General features: G+C 40.0%; 1 protein-coding gene across 12 annotated transcripts; it reads right to left on the minus strand.

The window, feature by feature from the left end:
* Positions 1 to 213: 213 nt before the first annotated feature.
* On the minus strand, positions 214 to 19,389 carry LOC136172267 (C-type lectin domain family 2 member D11-like). Of its 12 annotated transcripts, none has more exons than XR_010663994.1 (8): positions 15,697 to 15,900; positions 14,463 to 14,662; positions 8,195 to 8,329; positions 7,972 to 8,100; positions 6,526 to 6,701; positions 5,819 to 5,925; positions 4,168 to 4,345; positions 214 to 2,163 (listed from the first exon to the last, which is right to left on the minus strand). XR_010663994.1 is itself a non-coding variant. In XM_065941520.1 (8 exons), the coding sequence occupies exons 3-7, from the start codon at positions 8,204 to 8,206 to the stop codon at positions 4,201 to 4,203; spliced, it is 564 nt and encodes a 187-aa protein (XP_065797592.1). In that variant the 5' UTR covers positions 8,207 to 8,329; positions 14,463 to 14,662; positions 15,697 to 15,874; the 3' UTR covers positions 214 to 2,163; positions 4,168 to 4,200. The 12 variants fall into 12 exon arrangements, 6 of the variants coding, with proteins under 6 accessions (XP_065797592.1, XP_065797612.1, XP_065797582.1 ...); XM_065941520.1 differs by having other exon boundaries at positions 8,200 to 8,329; positions 15,697 to 15,874; XR_010663993.1 differs by lacking the exon at positions 8,195 to 8,329 and having other exon boundaries at positions 15,697 to 15,888.
* Between the last annotated feature and the right edge of the window lie 2,101 nt (positions 19,390 to 21,490).

The raw sequence follows: 21,490 nt of genomic DNA on the forward strand, positions 1-21,490 counted from the left end.
TTGTTATTATTTTCTCCCAATCTGAGGGCTGTCTTTTCACCTTAATTATAGTTTCCTTTGTAGTGCAGAAGCTTTTCAGTTTCATTAGGTCCCATTTGTTTAGTTTTCTTATACAACTAAATATACTGGCGCCATATGATTTAGCAACTGTACTCCTTGCTATTTGTCCAAAGATGTTGGAAAAGTTTATACAAATAAAAACCTGCACAAGTATGTTTTTAGCAACTTTATTCATTATTACCAAAATTTGGAAGTAGTCAAGACATGTTTCAGTGGATGAATGGATAAACTGTGGAACAGTCAGACAAAAAATATTATTCAGAGGTATTTTAAAATGAGCTATCAATCCATGAAAAGATATGGAAGAAACTTAAATGCATATTCAGTTCAGTTGCTCAATCGTGTCCGACTCTTTGTGACCCCATGAACCGCAGCATGCAAGGCCTTCCTGTCCATCACCAACTCCCGGAGTTCACCCAGACTCATGTCAATTGAGTTGGTGATGCCATCCAACCATTTCATCCTCTGTTGTCCCCTTCTCCTCCTGCCCCCAATCCCTCCCAGCATCAGGGTCTTTTCCAATGAGTCAACTCTTCGCATGAGGTGGCCAAAGTACTGGAGTTTCAGTTTCAGCATCAGTCCTTCCAATGAACACCCAGGATTGATCTCCTTTAGGATGGACTGGTTGGATTTCCTTGCAGTCCAAGGGACTCTCCAGAGTTTTTCCAACACCACAGTTCAAAAGCATTAATTCTTCTGCCGTCAGCTTTGAGATATCAAAAGCATCCATTTTTTCGGCACTCGGCTTTCATCACAGTCCAACTCTCACATCAAACGGTGACCAGATCACACTTTGGGTTAGAATAATCCCTCTGGTTAGAAGATAAAGAATGAGTCAGAATGAATTTAAAGAGGAAGAATGCGTAAGTCTCAAAGCATGTAGATGCGTTTCTATGTAATTCTGCAAGTTTGTTTCTACATGATGTCTGAATGATTAATCCAATCAGTAGTGATTTCCACTGATGTGTTAGAAACTGATTCATTCCATTCCTTGACTTTCTGCTAGTGCCAATAGGAAAGTGACAATGGACTTGTCATCACATAGACATTCCAGAATAATTGCTGTTATTTTAAATTTTATTTCCATAGAGCAATGATGGAAAAAAAACTAGTTATTGGACTTCCCTTGTGGCCCAGTGGTTAACAATCTACATGCCAAGACAGGGGATACAGGTTTGATCCCTAGTCTGGGAGGATTCCATGCGCCTTGGGGCAACAAAGCCTGTGCATCATAATTATTGAGCCCTGGTGCCCTAGAGCCCACTTTCTGCAACAAGAGAAGCCACTGCAGTGAGAAGCCCACACACCACAACTAGAGAGTAGCCCCCATACTGCAACTAGAGAACAGCCTATCCAGTGAAACTACTAATTGCATTTATTTTTCATGTGAAGAAACTCTGCTTTGAGTAGCTGTTTAATTTACAAAGTTCATAGCTAAAAGATGGAATGCATGGCTTGAAAATTAGTGTGTAAAAGAATACTAAGCCAGTTAGGGTCACAATTTGACTCAAACATCATTTGTAAGCTAATCACATCAAGTTTATCCATACAAAATCTATTAATTGATTTATTTTATCTTCCAGATTTCTGTGGAAATTTAGCTTTCTTTATATATAAAAAAAAAGTAGCAGAAACCAAGAAAACAGAGCAGAATCTCAAGGTCTTGAAGGTATTATATATTCACAGGTATGTTTAGACCATATTCAGTATTTGAGACACTGTACTAGTCTCTGAGAATATAGAAGTGAGCTAGACAGTCTAGGAATCTTAGAAAACCTGAGGCAAAATGATCGTAAGACAAGAAAAAAATAAAACAAACACATAATCTCAAGTATGTATAAAAATATAATTATACAATATATAAAAATAGATACAAAACTGATTTTGTCAAAATTTCACTGTATTACAAGAATTACAAAGCCTCGTGTTCTGCAGTCCCTACCATGCCAAGCCAAGTCATTACAGTCGTGTCCGACTCTTTGCGATCCCATCAGACTCCTCCGTCCATGGGATTCTCCAGGCAAGAATAATGGAATGTGTTGCCATTTTCTTCTCCAGTTTTGCAGCCCATGGGGTCACAAAAGGTCAGGTATGGCTGGGTGACTGCACAAAAAGAGGAAACTGATAAGACAAACATCATATGATATCGCCTATACATGGAATCTAAAAAATGGTACAAATAAACTGATACACAAAACAGAAATAGAGTCAAAGATGTAGAAATCAAACTTATGGTTACCTGGTGGTAAAGGAGTGGAGAGGGATAAATTTGGAGATTGAGATTGAGGTATACACACAACTCTCTACAAAATGTAGAACGTACTATATCTGTTAAGAACATACTATATTGCACAGGGAATGTCACCCTAAATTGTGTGAATTCATATAGGGAAAATAGTCTATAAAAGAATGCACACATGTACCTGCATAGCTAATTCACTCTGCTGTATACCTGAAGTAGGCGGGAGGGGGGATCAGGATGGGGAACACATGTAAATCCATGGCTGATTCATGTCAATGGATGGCAAAAACCACTACAATATTGTAAAGTAATTAGCCTCCAACTAATAAAAATAAATGAAAAAACTTTTTTTTACAAAAGAAGAAATCAAGAAATATACAAGTGAGATGGGAGAAATGGAAGTATTGGATTGGCCAAAACGTTCATTCAGGTTTTCCCATGTTTAACATGTTATGGAAAAACTGGAACACACTTTTTGGCCAAACCAATAACAGAGCAAGAATGCATTATAAATTGCTATTTCATCCTTTTTGGCACTCATGAGCACAGTGTAGCTAATGCTGTAAAAATTTAAAACAGTTTGTTTCTTAAAACTCAATAATATGTAAACAGTTCTGAGATTTGGGTATCATAGCCTTCATTAGTAAAAGTATTTAACTATTTGTGAACTAAGTGGGATAAAAACAGGATATTTTAAATCTAATAGTTAAATAAAAAATTGGTATGTGTGTATATATATATATATTTATTTAGCACACTGTAATTAAAAACATGAACACTAAGAATAAGTGTAAAAAGCACTTTTCCAGTGTTTCTAATTCTACTGTTTTAAAATATAAAATCTAAAAGTAATGTTAGTCTTTGTAATTTTTTAAAAATTTATTTGGCTGCACCACATGTTAGTCATGGCACATGGGATCTTCAATTTTCCTTGCAGCATGTGGAATCTTGTTTTTCTTTTTTTTTTTTTTTTTTTGACAACTTCTGTGATTTCTTTTTTTTTCTTTCTTTCTTTTCTCTGCTCTTTGTGGTAAAAAGTGTTTCGTTTTGTTTTTTCTTTCCATTGGAGTGTAATCCCACATGCCGCAACTAAAGATTCCATGTGCTATATAGCTGATTTACTTTGTTGTGCAGCATGCGGGAATCTTTAGTTGCCGCACATGGGACCTTCCAGTTGTGGCATGTGGGATCTAGTTCCTTGACCAGGTATCAAACCCAGGCCCCTTGCATTAGAAGCATGGAGTCTTAGCGACTGGACCATCAGGGAGTCCTAAGTCTTAGTGTTTTGAGAATTTCCCTATATATTTATAACCGATACTAAGAGGATTTTGAATGTGTTAGCCAGTTATAAATTTCTCATTATCATTTTGCATGGTTTCGGCTATCGTAGTTATTTTTATGGCCCTATGTGTGCACAGAACAGTGCTATCTGTCTAACAAAAGAGGAATTCATTCATATTTTGTTGTTCGGTCGCTAAGTCATGTCCAAATCTTTGCGACACCATGGACGGCAGCACGTCAGGCTTCTCTATCCATTCACAGTTATCAGGTTCAAATATAACTATCAACTCATATTATTTAACCCCTGGAGCAGGACATGGAAACCTACTCTAGCATTCTTGCCCGGAGAATCTCATGGACAGAAGAGCCTGGTGGGGTACTGTCCATAGGGTCACAAAGAGTCAGATACGACTGAAGTGACTTAGCACATACATCATTTAACACTTAGAATTATGTTCTTACAAATCCCTATATCATTCAAGAATAGCTTACTTCTTCACTGTTAACAAATACTATAAGTGAATTTTGATGATAAATTTTCGGCAGATCAGGCAATACAGCAGCAACTGTGTATAGCAACTTACAATGCATCTCTTGGAAATGGTGTGTGATATTCCCTAAAAAGGCCTTGAAGTACTTAAGGGTATGGAGACATTACTATTTGTCTTGCTGCAAATCCATTTTCTATTTGCGTATACCCTGGAACTACTAATTCTAACATCATTCAGGTAGGCACATTCCCCAGTTCCTGTGATGACAAATCTGAAACCAAACACAAAAATATTAAAAACCATAGGTTAGACATCTGTATTCCTTCCTCCTCATATTCTTCCACACCCCCACTCCAGGTATTTTTAATGTGAACCAGAAAAAAGTAAAAATCTGTCTTCATATGGCTTCTTAGTACATATACATCATTTCTGTATTTAGTTCCTTTTATATTCTCAAACTCCCTACCTGAATATCAGAAGATTATCATTGCCCATCCCAAATCCAGTTATACTGTTGACTAGTTATTTAGTTATTGGCTGTTGTGGCCAAATGAACTGCTGCCATAGGTGGAGATAAAAGAAATTTTCATATATTGAAATGTAGGGAAGTCATTCTGGCTTATACATGAGTTAACTTTAATTTTAGGCCATCTGTAAAACCCTGTTTGTGGCCTATCAAACAAATATTGTACTTTTGCTTTAATGACTAAAGAAAAGGGCACATTGACCAGAAGTAAAAAATGTCCATGTTCAAAATAAAGGTTAAATGTCTGTCTTCTGGGGACACTAGTGCTGGTTCTCCTTCAATGATAAGACTCCCTTCCCAGGTGCCAAGGCCGTACTGACCTGCTCTGTATGTGCTGGTTTGTTCTTTCTTTCATTTGAAATCTTGAAGGAATGTGACCCTGACTTGTTTAATGTTCTCTCTCCTGACAAAATATAAAACTGGGCTAGAAACCTGTTTCTCTGAAGCAGTTTCTCAGAGTGATCTGGGAGGCAGGCTTCCTTCTTGGCTAGTCCTCAGCTTGCTTGAAATAAAACTCTTTTCTATTCTTTTATTTTTGATCATTTATTGATTATTTTCATTGGCCTTCAATGAAGATAATTTTCAGTGTTCTCCTGACCTGTTTCATACATGTGTGAAAATAAAAGTATGTACTTACTAGTAAATTCTTAAATGGACTTGGCTTTGATTGAGGGAAATGATTGCCCCTTTTTATTCTGTCTGCTCCTGTGTAATGGTTACAGTTAAGACCTCCCCACTGAAGTGTTCACAACCCAAGATGTGTTACTAAGTTTCTTCCAGAGTAAATTATCACAGGAGGGATTCCCTCTGGGTCCCTGACAACCTTCCTTTTAGGAATAAACACAGCAGCTGGCAGAGTGGACTGAGGGTCTGTGGATACCAAATCTTCAGTGGCTTTCCAAGACTATAGGACCCCAGAGTACCTCAGCTGTTCTCTCTACATTCTAAATACGGATTTCAGCACAGTTTAAGTCAGTGAGTGAAAGCAGAACTATGTCTAATGTCATCATCATGCTAAAGATTTCAACTGAAAACACGCTATGTAAACTTTTCCCAAAGGCACTGTCACTGCTAATAAACAGAAGAGCATACAAAGGATTTCTATTTATTACATCATAGTGCAGGAAACCTTCCATGATATTACATTTACATTCCTGTAAATATAACTCACACCCATAACTACATATTCATACAATAGAAGGCAGCCTAAAAACTTACGAGGCATTATATGTAGAGTTGTCTGTCCACTTCCAAGGATGATGTGATGATTCTCTGCTAAGGCCAATCCAATGGTCGGAAGAGTCTTTGTATCTTTTCAGAAAGTTCTATTATAAAAGACAGAAAGCAAAAACACATGTCTCCTTCATTTTACCCTTGAGACCTCTTCCCCCCAGCCTCCTCTCTTTGGATGACAGCCTGATATAACTGAGAAGCTTAGACACTGAAGGGAGAAGTCTAGTCCCCAGTTCTCAGCTTAAGTCACTCAAACGTCTCTGATCCTAAATTACATTAAATTGATCACACATCCCAATTTGACTGGGAAAGTCCCAGGTTATGCCTGTGGTTCCAACATAATATTGTCACTTCCAACATACCAACATAATATTGTCACTTTCACTCCCCAAAATGTCCCAATTTGGATGATAAATTACATGATTACCAAACTTTGTTTTTACAATGGGAACAATATATCTAATTTGAAGGTTAACCATGAGGATTACATCAGACAATGTGTCTAAATTGTCTCACACGGTTCCAGGCAGAAGACACACCCAAGAAATATCAGACACTAATATGCACTCCAAGCCCCCAAGTCTGCCTGGAATGGGATTCTTCCTCTTTTTTCAGCTGTCACCCTGTGCAGCCTACATCCTTATCAGGGGCTAAGTATTTAACAAAGAACATGATCCAAAAATACTCCTTACCAGCTCCTCCTCTGTTTCAAACTGAACAAGAACAGCCCCCAGTGAAGTACAAAATGTCTGACTGAATGTCCAATTCTTTGAGTCTTCCGAAAAATAAAAACACTTATACCCAAATCCAATCCATCCTTTTGGGCAAGTGACATACAGAACATGTGAGTCTGGCTTTCTGCTTCTCACTAAAAGTTGGACAGAAACAGTGAAGCATATCAAATAAATTTTCTTATCCCTTTTATCTATTTTTCCACTTACCATCTTGAGGCCAGTCTTTTTTTACATATGTATATACACATGTGTGTACATGTATATGGAAGTACAGTATAACTCAATTCCAAAATGAGGGGTTTGAAAAAAATGCATGGCCAAAGAGCAACTACACTTTTGCACTTTTATGGCCTTGGCTAATAATCTTTTGCTTTTCTCAAAATGTGAACTGGGGCTACTTTCTACAGGTAGACAGATTCTTAGAAATGTTTCCCAAGCCCAAATTTGTCTGTTTTTCCAAATGAATAGTTTTCCTTTATATGTATTTTGGCACCATCCATTACATAATTTTCTCTCATCTTATTTTACTTCCAGGAACATATTCTCAAGTGCATTTCTAGTGCCTCTTAGAATGTTATCAGCCTTAGTCATTTATAAAACACCAACTGTTACTCAATACTTGGAAATCACTTAACTGCTTGCCAAAACAACAAGTCTTTTGAGGTCGTTTTTTGTTTTTGGTTTCTGGGAAAATGGAATATTGAGATCTGTGATCACTTGCTGAGTACAAACTAGTGGTAGTTGCTTTTCCCAAGTGATTTTATTATATTGAGGATTTGCCTTAAAATAGAATGTTCTATGAAAACTACTATGTTAATAAATATACACATTACATGATTCTCAATGTAGCAGTCAAAATATTATTCTACAATGAAATTCAGATCATGGCATTCCTCTCCTACAACTTCCCTCTTCTTGCTCTCCCCCAATGAACTCAGATTAAAAGCCAAAGTCTTTACCTGACTCATTAGGCTGTGACCTCCCTGACCCCCAGCCCATTACTCTTCTTCATTCTCACCTTGCTTCAACTATAGAAGCCTCCCTGCTGTTCCTCAAACTACCAGGAGCTTCCTCCTTTCATTCTACTTGTTCCTGCCATCTAGAATGCTTTCCCCACATGCCCAGTGGCTCCTTCATCTCCTTCAGTAGTTTGCTGAACAGTCGTTTTCTCAAGGAGACTTGCCCTGGACACTTACATTGATCTCAACCTGTTACCCTACACTATAACATCTGCATCTTCCTGCTATTAATAGGAGTTCCCTGGGACAGGGAATTTTTGTGTTTTGTTCACTGATACACCTCAAGCATTTCACACACCCTGGCACATAATGGAGCTCAATAAATATTTATTTACAATGTGAATGTGCAAAGAGCATGGTACGGCTTGGGGAACAGGTAACTCACCTGTCACATTAGTGAAAAGTAACACCACAGTTAGAGCTAGAAGCACAGAGATAATCACGATGCAGCAGTAATGCTTGGCAGGTGTAACAGGAGACGTAATTGCTAGGCATTTGTTTTGGAGATCTTTACCTGTAAATGGAAATGTCATAATCTCAATCTCATGGAGGTATTAGGAAGAAAAACTCAAATTTATCACAAAATCAACATGTAAAGTCAGCTGTACCCCACCTCCCATATTGCCAAACTCCCTCACAAAAGGTCCATGTCCAGGAGAGATGGCCACAGCCCAAAAGCAACTAGAGGTAAGAGAAACTGAAGCTTTTTTCCCTGGAGAGTCTTCCAGTTATTGGAAGAAGAGCTAATAAGAGAGTAAGAAATGAAAAGAGCAGAAATCAGAATGAAATCAAAACATACAAACAATTCATATTTACCTCCATAAATAACAAATTTGGTTAGAAGTTCTGAGAGGACCATTAGAAAATTAATCACTATAATTCATCATATTAACAGAATAAGAGAAAAGAAATGTACAGAACAGAATTTTGGACTCTGTGGGAGAAGGCGAGGGTGGGATGTTTCGAGAGAACAGCATCGAAACATGTATATTATCTAGGGTGAACCAGATCATCAGCCCAGGCTGGATGCATGAGACAAGCGCTCGGGCCTGGTGCACTGGGAAGACCCAGAGGAATCGGGTGGAGAGGGAGGTGGGAGGGCGATTGGGATAGGGAATACATGTAAATCCATGGCTGATTCATGTCAATATATGACAAAAACCACTACAGTATTGTAAAGTAATTAGCCTCCAACTAATAAAAATAAATGAAAAAAAGAAAGAAAGAAATGGATATGACCATGTCAATAAGTATGACATAAAATGTAGAAAAACGTAACAGTCATCCAAAATAACAAAGCCCAACAAATTATGAAATGAACTTTCACTTTTCATAGAAATAGTTCCGCTAATATGATACTTAATGGTGAAAAAGTGAAAGCCTTCCTCCAAAGATCAGGAACAAGGCAAGGATGTCTGCTCTCACCAATCCAATTGACCATTTTACTAGAGGTTCTATGAGTGCCAATAAGGCAAGAAAAGTAAATAAAGCAAAAGTAAAAAAGGCCAAAAGATTAGAAAGACATGAAAGTGCTTTTAGAAGTCATATCCACTCTCCTCCCAGTAGAAATATCTATTTGAAAATGATCTGCACATGAAAATACCTTCCCCAGAGCCAAGGATTCCAGGCACACCCACCCCTGCCTCATCCCAGCTCCTTGCACTCCAGCAATCCCAGCAGATAATGCAGCCTCAGACAGCTTCCAGCCCGGGCTTCCTGTGGGCTCCTAGGAGCCCAGGCTCCCCGCTGCACCTGCCAATTCCAGCAGCTCCAGGTTGGGCTCCTGACACTCGGCTCCTGATGAACTCCTGGGGTCCAGGCCCCCCAAACCCTTCCTTCAGGACTGGGCAGTCCAGCACAGAGACCCATTCCCCGTGGGAAAAGGGGAGTAAAACAGCACCTGCCTTCACTACACATCCCAGATCTGCCTTTCCCATCAGTCTGACTCCTGCAGCCCTGGATGACTCCTGGCAAACTCAGCAACCGAGGCCCCCCTCTCCCCGGTGCCTGCCAGCTCCAGTGAGCCAAGTGACTCCTGAGACACCAGGTTCCCCCAGGCTCCTGGGAACTAAGGCCTCCTTTCACTCCAGTGACTGCTGGCTCTAGTAGTCCTAGGCAGCTCCTGTGACTTCCCTGCTGGCTGCCACGAATCAAGAAACCAACATAAGCAGTCATTGGGGAAAAATAATAAAATACAGTGAGCTGCCACAATATGTGCATCAGAGTGGCAGATAAAATAGCAAAACTAAGTGATAGGGAAAAAAGATACAAATGGAATTCTCATGAACTGTTGGAAATATAACTATATAGCCACTTTAGAAAACAGCTTGGCAGTTAGGTGTGGTGAACATATCCTTACCATATGCCCTAGCAATGCAAGAATCCCTTGGGGTATATACAAGAGGAATGAAAACTTCCATTTACACAAAAATCTAGACTTGAATATTTATGTTAACTTTATTCATTATTGGGCTTCCCTCGTGACTCAGCTGGTAAAGAATCCGCCTGTAAATGCGGGAGACCTGGATTTGATCCCTGGCTTGGGAAGATCCCCTGGAGAAGGGAAAGGCTACCCATTCCAGTATTCTGGCCTGCAAAATTCCATGGACTGTATAGACCATGGAGTCACAAAGAGTCTGACACGACTGAGTGGCTTTAACTTTACCTTTTTATTCATCATCACCAAAATTGGCAACAATTCAAATAGCCTTCAGCTGATAGAAAGATAAACAAATACCACTTGGTACTAGGAGAAAAGAAAAACTTGACTTCATATTCACAATTGCTCATTTCTTATTTTTCTATGGCTTGTTAAATTTTAGTGAGGCTCACTCTCCCCCCAAAACCCCCAAACTCTGGTTTGCCTGAAAATGTAAACAAGCTCTAAAAAGAGAAGTGAGATGCATCATAGCTCATGTGTGATCATGAGTTCGTGTCCCCAGCACACAAGTGGCAGGTGCTAACTTCAGGATATCACCTACTCTTTACACTTCACGCTCTCTTCCCCAACAAGTGTCCAACCCACTTCTTGATCTAATTATAAAATAAGAGCCTTTTTCAGAGCACTTTTCCTATTGCAGGAGTCCTTGTAAATAATATCTCTCCTTCTTAACACTATGCTATTGATAACACAGTACAATATGGATGAATTTCAAATGCACAATGCTTAGTGAAAAAAGTCAGACTCCATTGACATTCTTCTAAAGCAAGAGTATAAGAAAAGATAACAGATCAGTTTTTATCAAAGGATGGACAGAGAGGAAAGCAATGTTTACAAAGGTGTGGATGTGGGCAGAACTGTTCTTTATAATTATTGTGATGTGGCTACACAACTATATGTATTTGTCAAAACTAGAAGTGTACACCAAAAGAATGACTTTTATTTTTTTAAGTTTATTTTTAATTGAAGGATAGTTGTTTTATAGTGTCATGCTGGTTTCTGCTACACAACAGCATGAATCAGCTATAAGTATACATACAGCCCCTCCCTCTTGAGCCTCCTCCCACCCTCCCATCCCACCCCTCTAGATCATCACAGAGCCCTGACTGAAGTAAGCTCCCTGAGCTTCCCACTATCTATCCATTTTGCAGATGATAGTGTATATATGTCCATGCTACTCTCTCGGTTTGTCCTACTCACCTTCCCCTGCTATGTCCATAAGTCCATTCTCTATGTCTGTGTCTCCGTTCCTGCCCTGAAAATACATTCATTTTTCTAGATTCCATATATATGCATTAATATATGATGCTTGCTTTTTTATTTACTTAAATTAATTGGAGCATAATTACTTTACAATACTGTTATGGCCTCTGCCATACATCAACATGAATTGGCCATAGGCAAACATGCCCCTTCGCTCCTAAACTCCTCCCTCCCCTCTCCCTCCCCACTCCATCCCTCAAGGTTACCACTGAGCACCAGCTCTTGGTTTCCTGTATCATATGTCAAACTCCCACTGGCTATCTATTTTACATATGCTAATATATATTTTTCAATGCTATTCTATCAAATCATCACACCCTCTCCTTCTCCTACTGTGTCCAAAAGTCTGTTCTTTATGTCAGTGTCTCCTTTGCTGCCCTGCACATAGTCTCATCAGTACTATCTTTCTAGATTTCATACATATGCATTAATATATGATATTAATCTTTCTCTTTCTGACTTAGTTCACTCTGTGTAACAGGCTCTAGAGGTTCATCCACTTCACTTCTACTGACTCAGATTCACTCCTTTTCATGACTGAGTGATATTTCACTGTACATATGTACTGCAACTTCTTTATCCATTCATCTGTCAATGAACAACTAGGTTGCTTCCATATCCTGGCTAATCTAAATAATGCTGGAGTGAGCATTGGGGTGCATGTGTCTTTTTTGTGATTTTCTCAGGGTATATGCCCAGTAGTGGGATTGCTGGGTGGAATCTTATCTTCTGAATGTCAACTAAAGGTCAACATTCATAAATTAGCTACAGAAAAATATGATTTTTTGAAATACCAAATAAAATGAATATTTTTGAAAAAGAAAGAATGAATTTTACTGAATGTCAGTTATATTTTTTAAAAATTTCTACTGACTTTCTTTAACCACTACATTTCTCTCACTTCACGTGCATCTTTCACAATGATGGCGGGGGTGGGGGGGGCTCAGTTTAAATGCTAGACAGGGGAAAGAATACAGGATTGGCTTATTTAAATGCTATACAATGACATTTGGATTTGGACTCCATATAAAAATCTCAACCTTCAAGCTTTCTGGCTGTACCTTAAAGCACAACCCTCTTAGAAACTCAATATGTTATGACTTCCATAATTTTTTTCATTGTTAGAAAAGTGAGATGAAAATCTCCCCTTCTATCTCTCCACTGAATCTCCTATTTGCCCCCTTTGGATCTTCTAAAAGTCCCCTCTTTTTCTTCTCCTTTATTTCCTTACTTCTTGCTCCCAACATCCTCCCTTGCTTCATATTCCACTTTTCTTTCTTGCATATTTACTTCTCTTCTACTTCTTTTGGTAGGGGAATAAAATTTGCCACCTCAGGAATGTCTCCTTGGGATGTAGATTATTTTGAGCTGAAAACCATCAAAGCCCATAAAAAACTCAAGAAGAAACTTTGGTCCTCCTCCTAACTGCCTGAAAGAATTTAGGTAGCATCTGTCCCCAGAATACAGCTGCCACCAGAAATATCTGCAAAGAATAGGGGCGGAGTTTGTGAGGGACATTGAGCAGGGCCTGGAGATCAGAGTTCACTGTGTCCCTAAATAACATTATCTCTGCACAGCACTGCAAACCTTTACTCACCAAACATTTGGTTTTCCATTTCGATCTCAGTTACCTCCCGTCACTTTGAAGTCCCAAACTACTACCCCTAACGTCTTTCGTGTTTAGCTGGAGATGGCATTTAAGGTGAAGTTTCTAGCCATTTTGGCCAGCTACCAAGTTTGCCTGGATCTGTCCCACGTAAACATGTTATTCAACTTTTGTTTGATTTTCCCTTGCTACCTGTCTCATGTTAATTTAATTAAGAAGAGCAGAGGAAATTTCCTTCCTCACTGACACTCTCCTAAGGTGCATTCTCTTTCTGTCTCCCTCTAAATTCATATGCCTCTTATATTATGCTCAACACAAAAACCTTCAAATCTCTAGCTTGAAAAGTGATAATAGGAATTATCTTACAGAAGAACAGAGAAATGAACCATATGACTGGTCTACTGGTTTTAACTTTTAGTTTCATGTCCTAGAAAACTTAGTTAACTTACAGGGACAGTTTAAATTTTCAAAAAAATAGATTTCACCTTTGCACTGCTCAAGTAGTTTCACCTACGTGGCTTGCCATTAACATTTGGCAAGAACTTTTGTTTTCATTAAGCATGAATCCTGTGTTTCAGGAACTTAAATATCCCATTGTCCCAGATAAAAGGTAAAGTTCAGGGAGAGGGGAGAATGGAAGAAGAAAGAATGAAATGGATATTTTTAGCAGTAAATGGAAGTTCAGTAAAAGCTATAAAAAGTATTCTTTCTACTGGACTGAAGAACAAACATGCATAAGCTATGTTCTTTCTCTTTATCATCAAATTTACTATAAACTAAAAATGCTAAAGAATTTACTGGTGGATAGGTTTAGGTCCAATTCCTACTTTCAAACTCTACATCTGCTTTTAAGTTAACAAAGATTGAAATTTTTAAAAATAGAAATAAATAAATTACAAAGGATCTATACACCAGCAGTCCCAGTTTTTGCAGGTAACTTTTTAAAAATCAATAATTATTCATGATTTTATCAAACAAAGTCTCTTTAAAGAACAATAAGAAATTAATTCTCAGCTCTCAAGTTGCACTAGTAGTAAAGAACCTGCCTGCCAATGCAAGAGACATTAGATACATGGGTTTGATCCCTGAGTCCAGAAGATCCCCTGGAGGAGGACATGGCAACCCACTCTAGTATTCCTGCCTTTAGAATCCCATGAACAGGAGAGCCTGGTGTCCTCCTCCAGGGGATTCACCAGGCAAGAATACTGGAGTGGGTTGCCATGTCCTTCTCCAGGGAATCTTCTCAACCCAGGGATCAAACTTAGGTTTCCCACATTGCAGGCAGACTCTATACTATCTGAGCCACCAGAAAATCCCTTAATTTAACTAAAATGGTTATGTTTAAGAGATGCTCATGTCATTTTTATGATCGCTTCTGAAAATTTCTGGTAAGACACATTATGTAAACTACTTTGGTAATGTATTCTAAATAGGATGATATAAAGCTTAGCTGAAGATGTGCTATAATCAAAAGTCCAGAGAATGAAAAAAGAGAGAACACAGAAGTACACCAGAGCCCACGAGACAGAGAGAGGCATAAAGCAAGAGAGAGAGAGTGCATGCTTACTCAGTCACTTCAGTCGTGTCTGACTCTTTGTGACCCCGTGGTCTATAGACCACCAGTCTCCACTGTCCATGGGATTCTCCAGGCAAGAATACTGGGGTGGGGTGCCATGCCCTCCTCCAGGGGATCTTCCCACCCAGTGATCAAACCTGCGTCTCCTGAATTGCAGGCAGATTCTTTACCCACTGAACAACTTGGGAATGCTGGAGAAAGCCAGAGGGAGAGACAAAGGGAAAGTCCTTTGAACACATAAATGAGCCTCAACAGATTTCATCTGAAACACTTAATGATATCACTGAAAATCACTTTTATCCTTAACTCCAAAAGAAAATTTTTCAGGACAGTTTTGTGCCCAAGGGTAAGAAAATATACTTTTATACTTGTTTAGATTTTTTTTGAACACAAAATTGTGACTTTTACTCATATTTCTTCCAGAAAATGTGACAACTCATTCAAAGCCCAGATCAAAAGTCACTTCACAAGTAAAGCCATCACCAGTTCCCTAGGTTTCATTAAATACCTCGTAGTACAAATCACATCAAATTGTAGTAACTCATTTGTCTGCCCCTGAGATGATGAAGCCCTAAAGGCAGGGTCTAAATACAATTTGTCTTTGTAGCTCTGTGTCTAACAAATAACAGATTCCAAATATATTATTATTAGTTTCAAACAGACTACAGCATAGGTGTCATGGTTAATTTTTTTTAACATATACATGTGTTTATTCTTTTTCAAATTCTTTTCCCACTTAGGTTGTTACATGATATTGAGCAGAGTATCCTGTGCTATATAGGAGGTAAGGGTAACTTTTATTAGTATATGTATTACAAAATTGTTGGTGTCTGTTTGCCATCAAACAGATCTGGAATATGATCATCTATTATTTAACAGTATAATGTGAGTTGCCAGAATGCAAGTAGCCAGCAACCTGAAGAAAATACAAAGACTAATTAAACACAAAACCCAAAGACCATTTTTCTCTTAACCTCCTATAACATAATTCACTGTGCAGTAATATTTAAGTAACATATCCAGAAGCAGAATAACTAATATAACAATTACACACTTTTCCTCTCACCCACCTCTAGAATCTCAAAACATCTCTCCTTCTATGGAGGTTAACTGTGAAGTACTGATACTTCTGAAGCACAATTTCTCCTCTGCTGTCAGTGCTCAGTAGTCTAAGAACTCCCTTCCCCAACTCCTGTTTTGTCAAAGTGTATCAATTTTACCTTACCAGATCTCCACGCCTTCCTGTCCTCTCTACAGGTAGGGTCTGTCTCTAACATTTTTAAAGATGCCTCTGTCATTTTGGAGGTACTTTTTCTCAGCAGTTTCAAAGCAGGAAATGTGAATTGAAAGGAAATTCTGTTAACATTTGAGTTAAACCAGTCTACCACCCTCCCAGTTCAGACTCCACCTCTCATTCCAAAAATATGCTAGTGAAAGTAAGAGTGAAAAGGCTGGCTTAAAACTCAACATTCAAAAATCTAAGATTATGGTATCCAGCCACATTACTTCATGGCAAATAGATGGGGAAACAATGGAAACAGTGGCAGACTTTATTTTCTTGGGCTCCAAAATCATTGCAGATAGTGACTGCAGCCATGAAATTAAAAGACGCTTGCTCCTTGAAAGAAAAGCTATGACCAACCCAGACAGCATATTAAAAAGCAGAGACATTACTTTGCCAACAAAGGTCCATTTGGTCAAAGCTGTGGTTTTTCCAGTAGTCATATATGGATGTGAGAGTTGGACTATAAAGAAAGCTAAGTGCCAAAGAATTGATGCTTTTGAACTGCGGTGTTCAATAAGACTCTTGAGAGTACCTTGGACGGCAAGGAGAGCAAACCAGTCAATACTAAAGGAAATCAGTCCTGAACATTCATTGGAAGGACTGTTGCTGAAGCTACAATACTGTGGCCACCTGATGTGAAAAACTTAAACTCATTGGAAAGGACCCTGATGATGGGTCTTTTCAGAAGGCAAAAGGAGAAAGGGGTGCCAGAGGATAAGATGGTCAGATAGTATCACTGACTCAATGAACATGAATCTGAGCAAACTCTGGAAGATAATGGAGGACAGAGGAGCCTGGTGTGCTACAATCCTCGAGGTTACAAAGAGTTGGACATGACTTAACCACTGAACAACATTGTGTCACTGTGTCACTGGGTGCAGACCTTCCAAAAATATACATGTTGTTCAGTCATTCAGTCATGCCAACTCTTTGCGACCTCATGGACTGCAACACGCCAGGCTTCCCTGTCCTTCACCATCTCCTGGAGCTTGCTCAAACTCATGTCTATTGAGTCAGTGATGCCATCCAACCATCTCATCCTCTGTCATCCCCTTCTCCTCCTGCCTTCAATCTTTCCCAGCATCAAGGTCTTTTCCAAAGACTCGACTCTTCACATTAGATGGCCACGTTTAGAGTCATCTCTTGTGCTGTTGGAAATGAACATGAGGCAGGAGCTAAATGAACTCAGGGCTCTACAGCTGGACTTTGTCCCCTGTGGACAGATACCCCAAGACAAAGAGGAGGAGGAGCTAAGCCCTGCCCAGATATGAGATAGTACTTTTCTCATTCTCCAGGTCCAGAGGACCTTTCCAAGAATACACCCATAGCAAGTATCTTTGTAGATCAAAAAGGGAGTAATGTCAACCTGCCCACAGGCCTCTTCACTAGAACCCAACTTGGCTAAGAAATGTGGGTACACACATGGGCCGACACTGATATAAACCAAACATGGACTCAGAATCGGTCAAAGCAAGATGTTTGGCCAAAGGCAACCCAGAAGAAAATCTCATAAAAGTGATTCAAACTACCACAAGGACCCAACGCTCTGTGCTTGCCAGTGTGTGCCTATTCACATGTACTCTTTTCCCTCCTAATAAATGTTTCACTTGGTTCACTAGTTTTGATTTCTCTGTGGAAATTCATTTTCTGGAAATGAATCCTAATGGCCAAGATTCAGCACTCGGCCTGACTTCAATCTCTGGCCAGAAACCAAAGTCCTGTTTCAAGTCCCTGCAGGTTGAGGCCACCCAAGCTCAGACATGTCTTCACAAAAACCTTTGTCTTTCTCTGTTCATGAAAAAAAAAAAAAAAAAAAACAAGGAGATTTTAGAGGTAGAACAGCCTCAAGATAAAAGAAACCTATGTCCCTGAATTTCCACATGGAAGAAAACTGCGTTCTAACTAGAAACGCCTATATTTCACAGCTACATGAGTGATAAGTAAATATACACTGTGCTATCAATGAAATTTAGGTTATATGTTGTAGCAGCTGTGTAACGTATCTAGTCAGAGTGGCAGCCTCATTTTTTCCATATTTTTTGCATTACTAATCACTTCTTATCCAATCACCAAATATCTGCAGACTGTTTACTACTATGGTAGGTGTTGAGAAACAAAAGCTCTGCAAATTCTGATGAAGAGGATGAAGCAGGCACCTGGGTCTTGTGTGGGAGAGGTCTGGATGGACTTTCCAGAATAGGTGAGGCAAGGTTAGTGTCTTGTCTGGTGTCTAGTCAAGAGAGGGACATTTTAAAAGATTACGGCTTATAGTACCACTTAAAATTTGACAGAGCTAAGAGCAATGATAAACTGAAATTATATAGAGTGATCATTATAATGGAGTGCTCAGCATATGAAAATGGAGCTGGAAGGCGAGGGTCCAATTTTAGAATTCAAGAACTAGAACTTCTTTGTAAATTTGCATTGTACCACACAAAAGGACAGAGCAACACCTGCTGATTCCTGTGGCCTCAAGGTACCCCGAGAAATCTTGTTGTCTCCCTCAAGATCTTCCTCCCTCCCTTTCCAGTGTTCATGCTGCAAGCCCTTGCTTGACACACTTCACTTCTCATCAATTGAAGTTTTAATGCTTGAGAAGCAAGATTTGTAACGAACCCATGGCTTCTCGCATTTAAAAAAAATAAGTAGGCGGGAGGCGCGCGGCGGACCGGAGGGCGGCCTCCGCCCGCGCGCGCCCCCTGGCGGAGCCCCGGGCCGCGGACGGCCCACCCCCGTCCAAAAAAAAAAAAAAAAAAAAGTAAACTTCCTCCTTTTCCTTTAGTGTGTCCATCACAACTCAGAGCTTCCTGCATCGGTGTCTCCAAGCTGGGGCTCTAACAACCCAGCCAAAAATGCGTCTTCTTCTCAACCAGGTCTTTGTTTCTGAAACTTCAGTTAATAGAAGCAACACATTATGAAAACAGTGACACATTTAACCTGCATGACACCAGGAAGGGAACTTTTTTTTTATTTTTTAACACCATTATTATGCCAGAGGGAGCTTAAGGCTCTTCAGACAAAGCTGAAAGACAAGTCTCCCCAGAACACTGGGACCTTTGTGTTTCTGGAAAGGAGGGGAATTCAGGCCAGTTCCAAACGCATCTCAACTTTTCAATTAAGATACAGTCCTGGGAGCGAGGCAGACGGGGACATAAAAAGGGGAAAGACCCTGAATCAGGTCACTAAGAACGCCTGCCGCCTTCTCTCAGCCTTTCAAAACCCTTAATCCCTAGACCACAGAGCTTACCCTAAGGAATCTCACAGTCATCCACTAAAATTTTGCAAACTCCTATGAGGAGGGCGGTTTAGGCGCACAGCCATCTGGGGAGAAATCAAGTCAATTTTTTTCAAATCACCCAACCAGGCCAGATGTCCACCCCTTACTGGAGCAGCCCTGGAGAGTTTGCAACCTGCTTGAGACCAAGAAGGCAGCTTCTTCTTCCTCTTCTCCTCTCGGTAGCGGTTCCTCTTTCACTATGACTTTGCTCTGGAGCAGAGGTGGCCAAACAGGGGGATGCAGTGACTAACGGCTGAGACCGCCGCCCTCTTCCGGCGCCTCCAGCTTTCCTGTGGGGCGACCACATCCCTCTCCATCCAAGGCTGTCTCCCACATCCAGGTCTCAACCGTCTGCTTCGGTCTAAGCGAGACGCCAGATGCTGTTACAGTCTAAGCGAGACCCCGGATGCAGGGTTTGGAAAATTAGGCCCACAGAGCAGATGGTACTAGATAACCCTCCCTCCCCACCACCCTCCACCTTCCGCACTCACTCTATTGTTACGCCCCACGTCCTGTGTTTCGTTTCTCAGGATGTTGAGGCAGAAAAGAAACTCAGAACGCTTGTAAACAGGATGCCTGCCGTTGAAGGGCCTTTGGGTCCTTTCCAACCTGCCAAACGCCTGATGGGGACCTGGTGGACTAACAGTGGATCTAAGAGGACAGCCCTCTGCTCAGGCTGTCTGCCACGCTGGGTCCCTTCCTAGCAGAATAGGAGAAAGTCTGTATAAATCTCCACAGCCTGAGAGTCTCCCTAACCTAGCAGAGATGGGGATAAGGTGCTGTCTCTTTGAGGTTCAACCTGTGGTAACCAAGACCTCTGAGAATAGAAACGCCCACCCAACCACACAAACCTACTCTAAAAGGCGTGGTTTGTGGCTTGTTAGCACCACTGTTCTCAGGAAATCATACACAGATCAAAACCCCAGGCTGTTATGTTCTGAGGCTACAAAATGAGGAAAGGTTATAAAAGCCAAAAACTACAAGGTTATATAAATTGTCAGAAATTAGGATTAGAGTTGGGAAGAAATAAGACTGCTTGTTTAAACAGGAGTTGTTTGGGCTTCAAAATGGTTACACAGTTGCAGGAGTAGGAGGGAGGCACTTTGAAACTATGTTTGCACCTGGCACTGCCTGCAGATACTATTTTGAAAATGTCTGGTGATGGTCTTGAGTTTGATGTAATTCAGAAAGTTTAAGTACTCAGTGAAGCATATGCAAGTTCTCAGATGCAAGAAGGCATCTGAAACTACCTCCACCTGCCATCTGGCTCAATTTTGTATGTGTGAACCAGAGTTACTCCATTTTTATTTTTGAAAGATCTTAAATACATCATCAGGCTTCCCTGGTGGCTCTGTGATGAATAACCTGCCTGACAATCCAGGAGAGGCAGGTTCAATCCCCAGTCCAGGAAGATGCCTTGGTGAAGAAAATGGCAGCCCAGCCCAGTATTCTTGCTGGGGAAATCCCATGGCCAGAGGAGCCTGGTGGGCTACAGCCCATGGGGTCGCAAGAGTTGGATAGGAGTTAGTGACTAAACAGCAACAGCAAATATATCATCACCTGTCTACATTACCCTTTTTTGGACGTTCGTGAGGTGATAAGATTTCAACCCTGAGGATCTGCTACAGTGAGATTGGTCCAGTTGGAGCAGAGTTTACAAACATTCTTAAAACAAGACAGTAATGGCAGAAATCTGTCTTTGGTGAACAATTTTTTTTTCCTGGTGAATTATTTTGATCCTTGAAATGATTTAGAAGTTTCACCAAGTGGTGACAATAAAAAGCAGATGACTCTTTAGAAGACAGTTTGTCAGTTTCTTATGAAATTAATATACTTGCCAGATGATCCAACAGTCTCACTTTTTGGCATTTGCAGAAATGAGTTGAAAACTGATGTTTATGCACACTTACACAGGTGTATTTATAGCAGCTGTATTTATGATTGCCAAAACTTGGAAGCAACCAAGATGCCTGTTAATATATAAATGGCTAAATGCACTGTAGACTCTCCCAACAATGGCATAATGTTCAGGAACTCTAAGAAAAGTTCTCAAGTGAAGAAAAAACATAAAAAGAATATTTTATGCAGGTTATTAATTGAAAGAAGGCAATACGAAAAAGCTACATACTGTAAAATTTCAACAATTTGACATTCGGGTAAAGGCAAAACTATGGAGATGTTGAAGAGATGTGTTTGAAGGGCCAAGGTGAAGAGATTGGGAGGAATGAATAGGAGGAGGCCAGGGGATTTTTAAGGCAATGAAACTATACTCTGTAGTTCTGTAATGATGGATTTAAAACCACTAGGTGGTGTCTTGGGACATTCTCAAGAGCTCTGGTTCTTTATGTCTCAGCACAGAAAGAATCCAGTGAGAGGCAAAGTGATAGATAAGAATTGATTTATTAGAATACATGTAAATCCATGGCTGATTCATGTCAATGTATGACAAAAACCACT

The sequence above is a fragment of the Muntiacus reevesi genome, chromosome 1 (assembly GCF_963930625.1).
Source record: "Muntiacus reevesi chromosome 1, mMunRee1.1, whole genome shotgun sequence".
Lineage (NCBI taxonomy): Eukaryota > Metazoa > Chordata > Mammalia > Artiodactyla > Cervidae > Muntiacus > Muntiacus reevesi.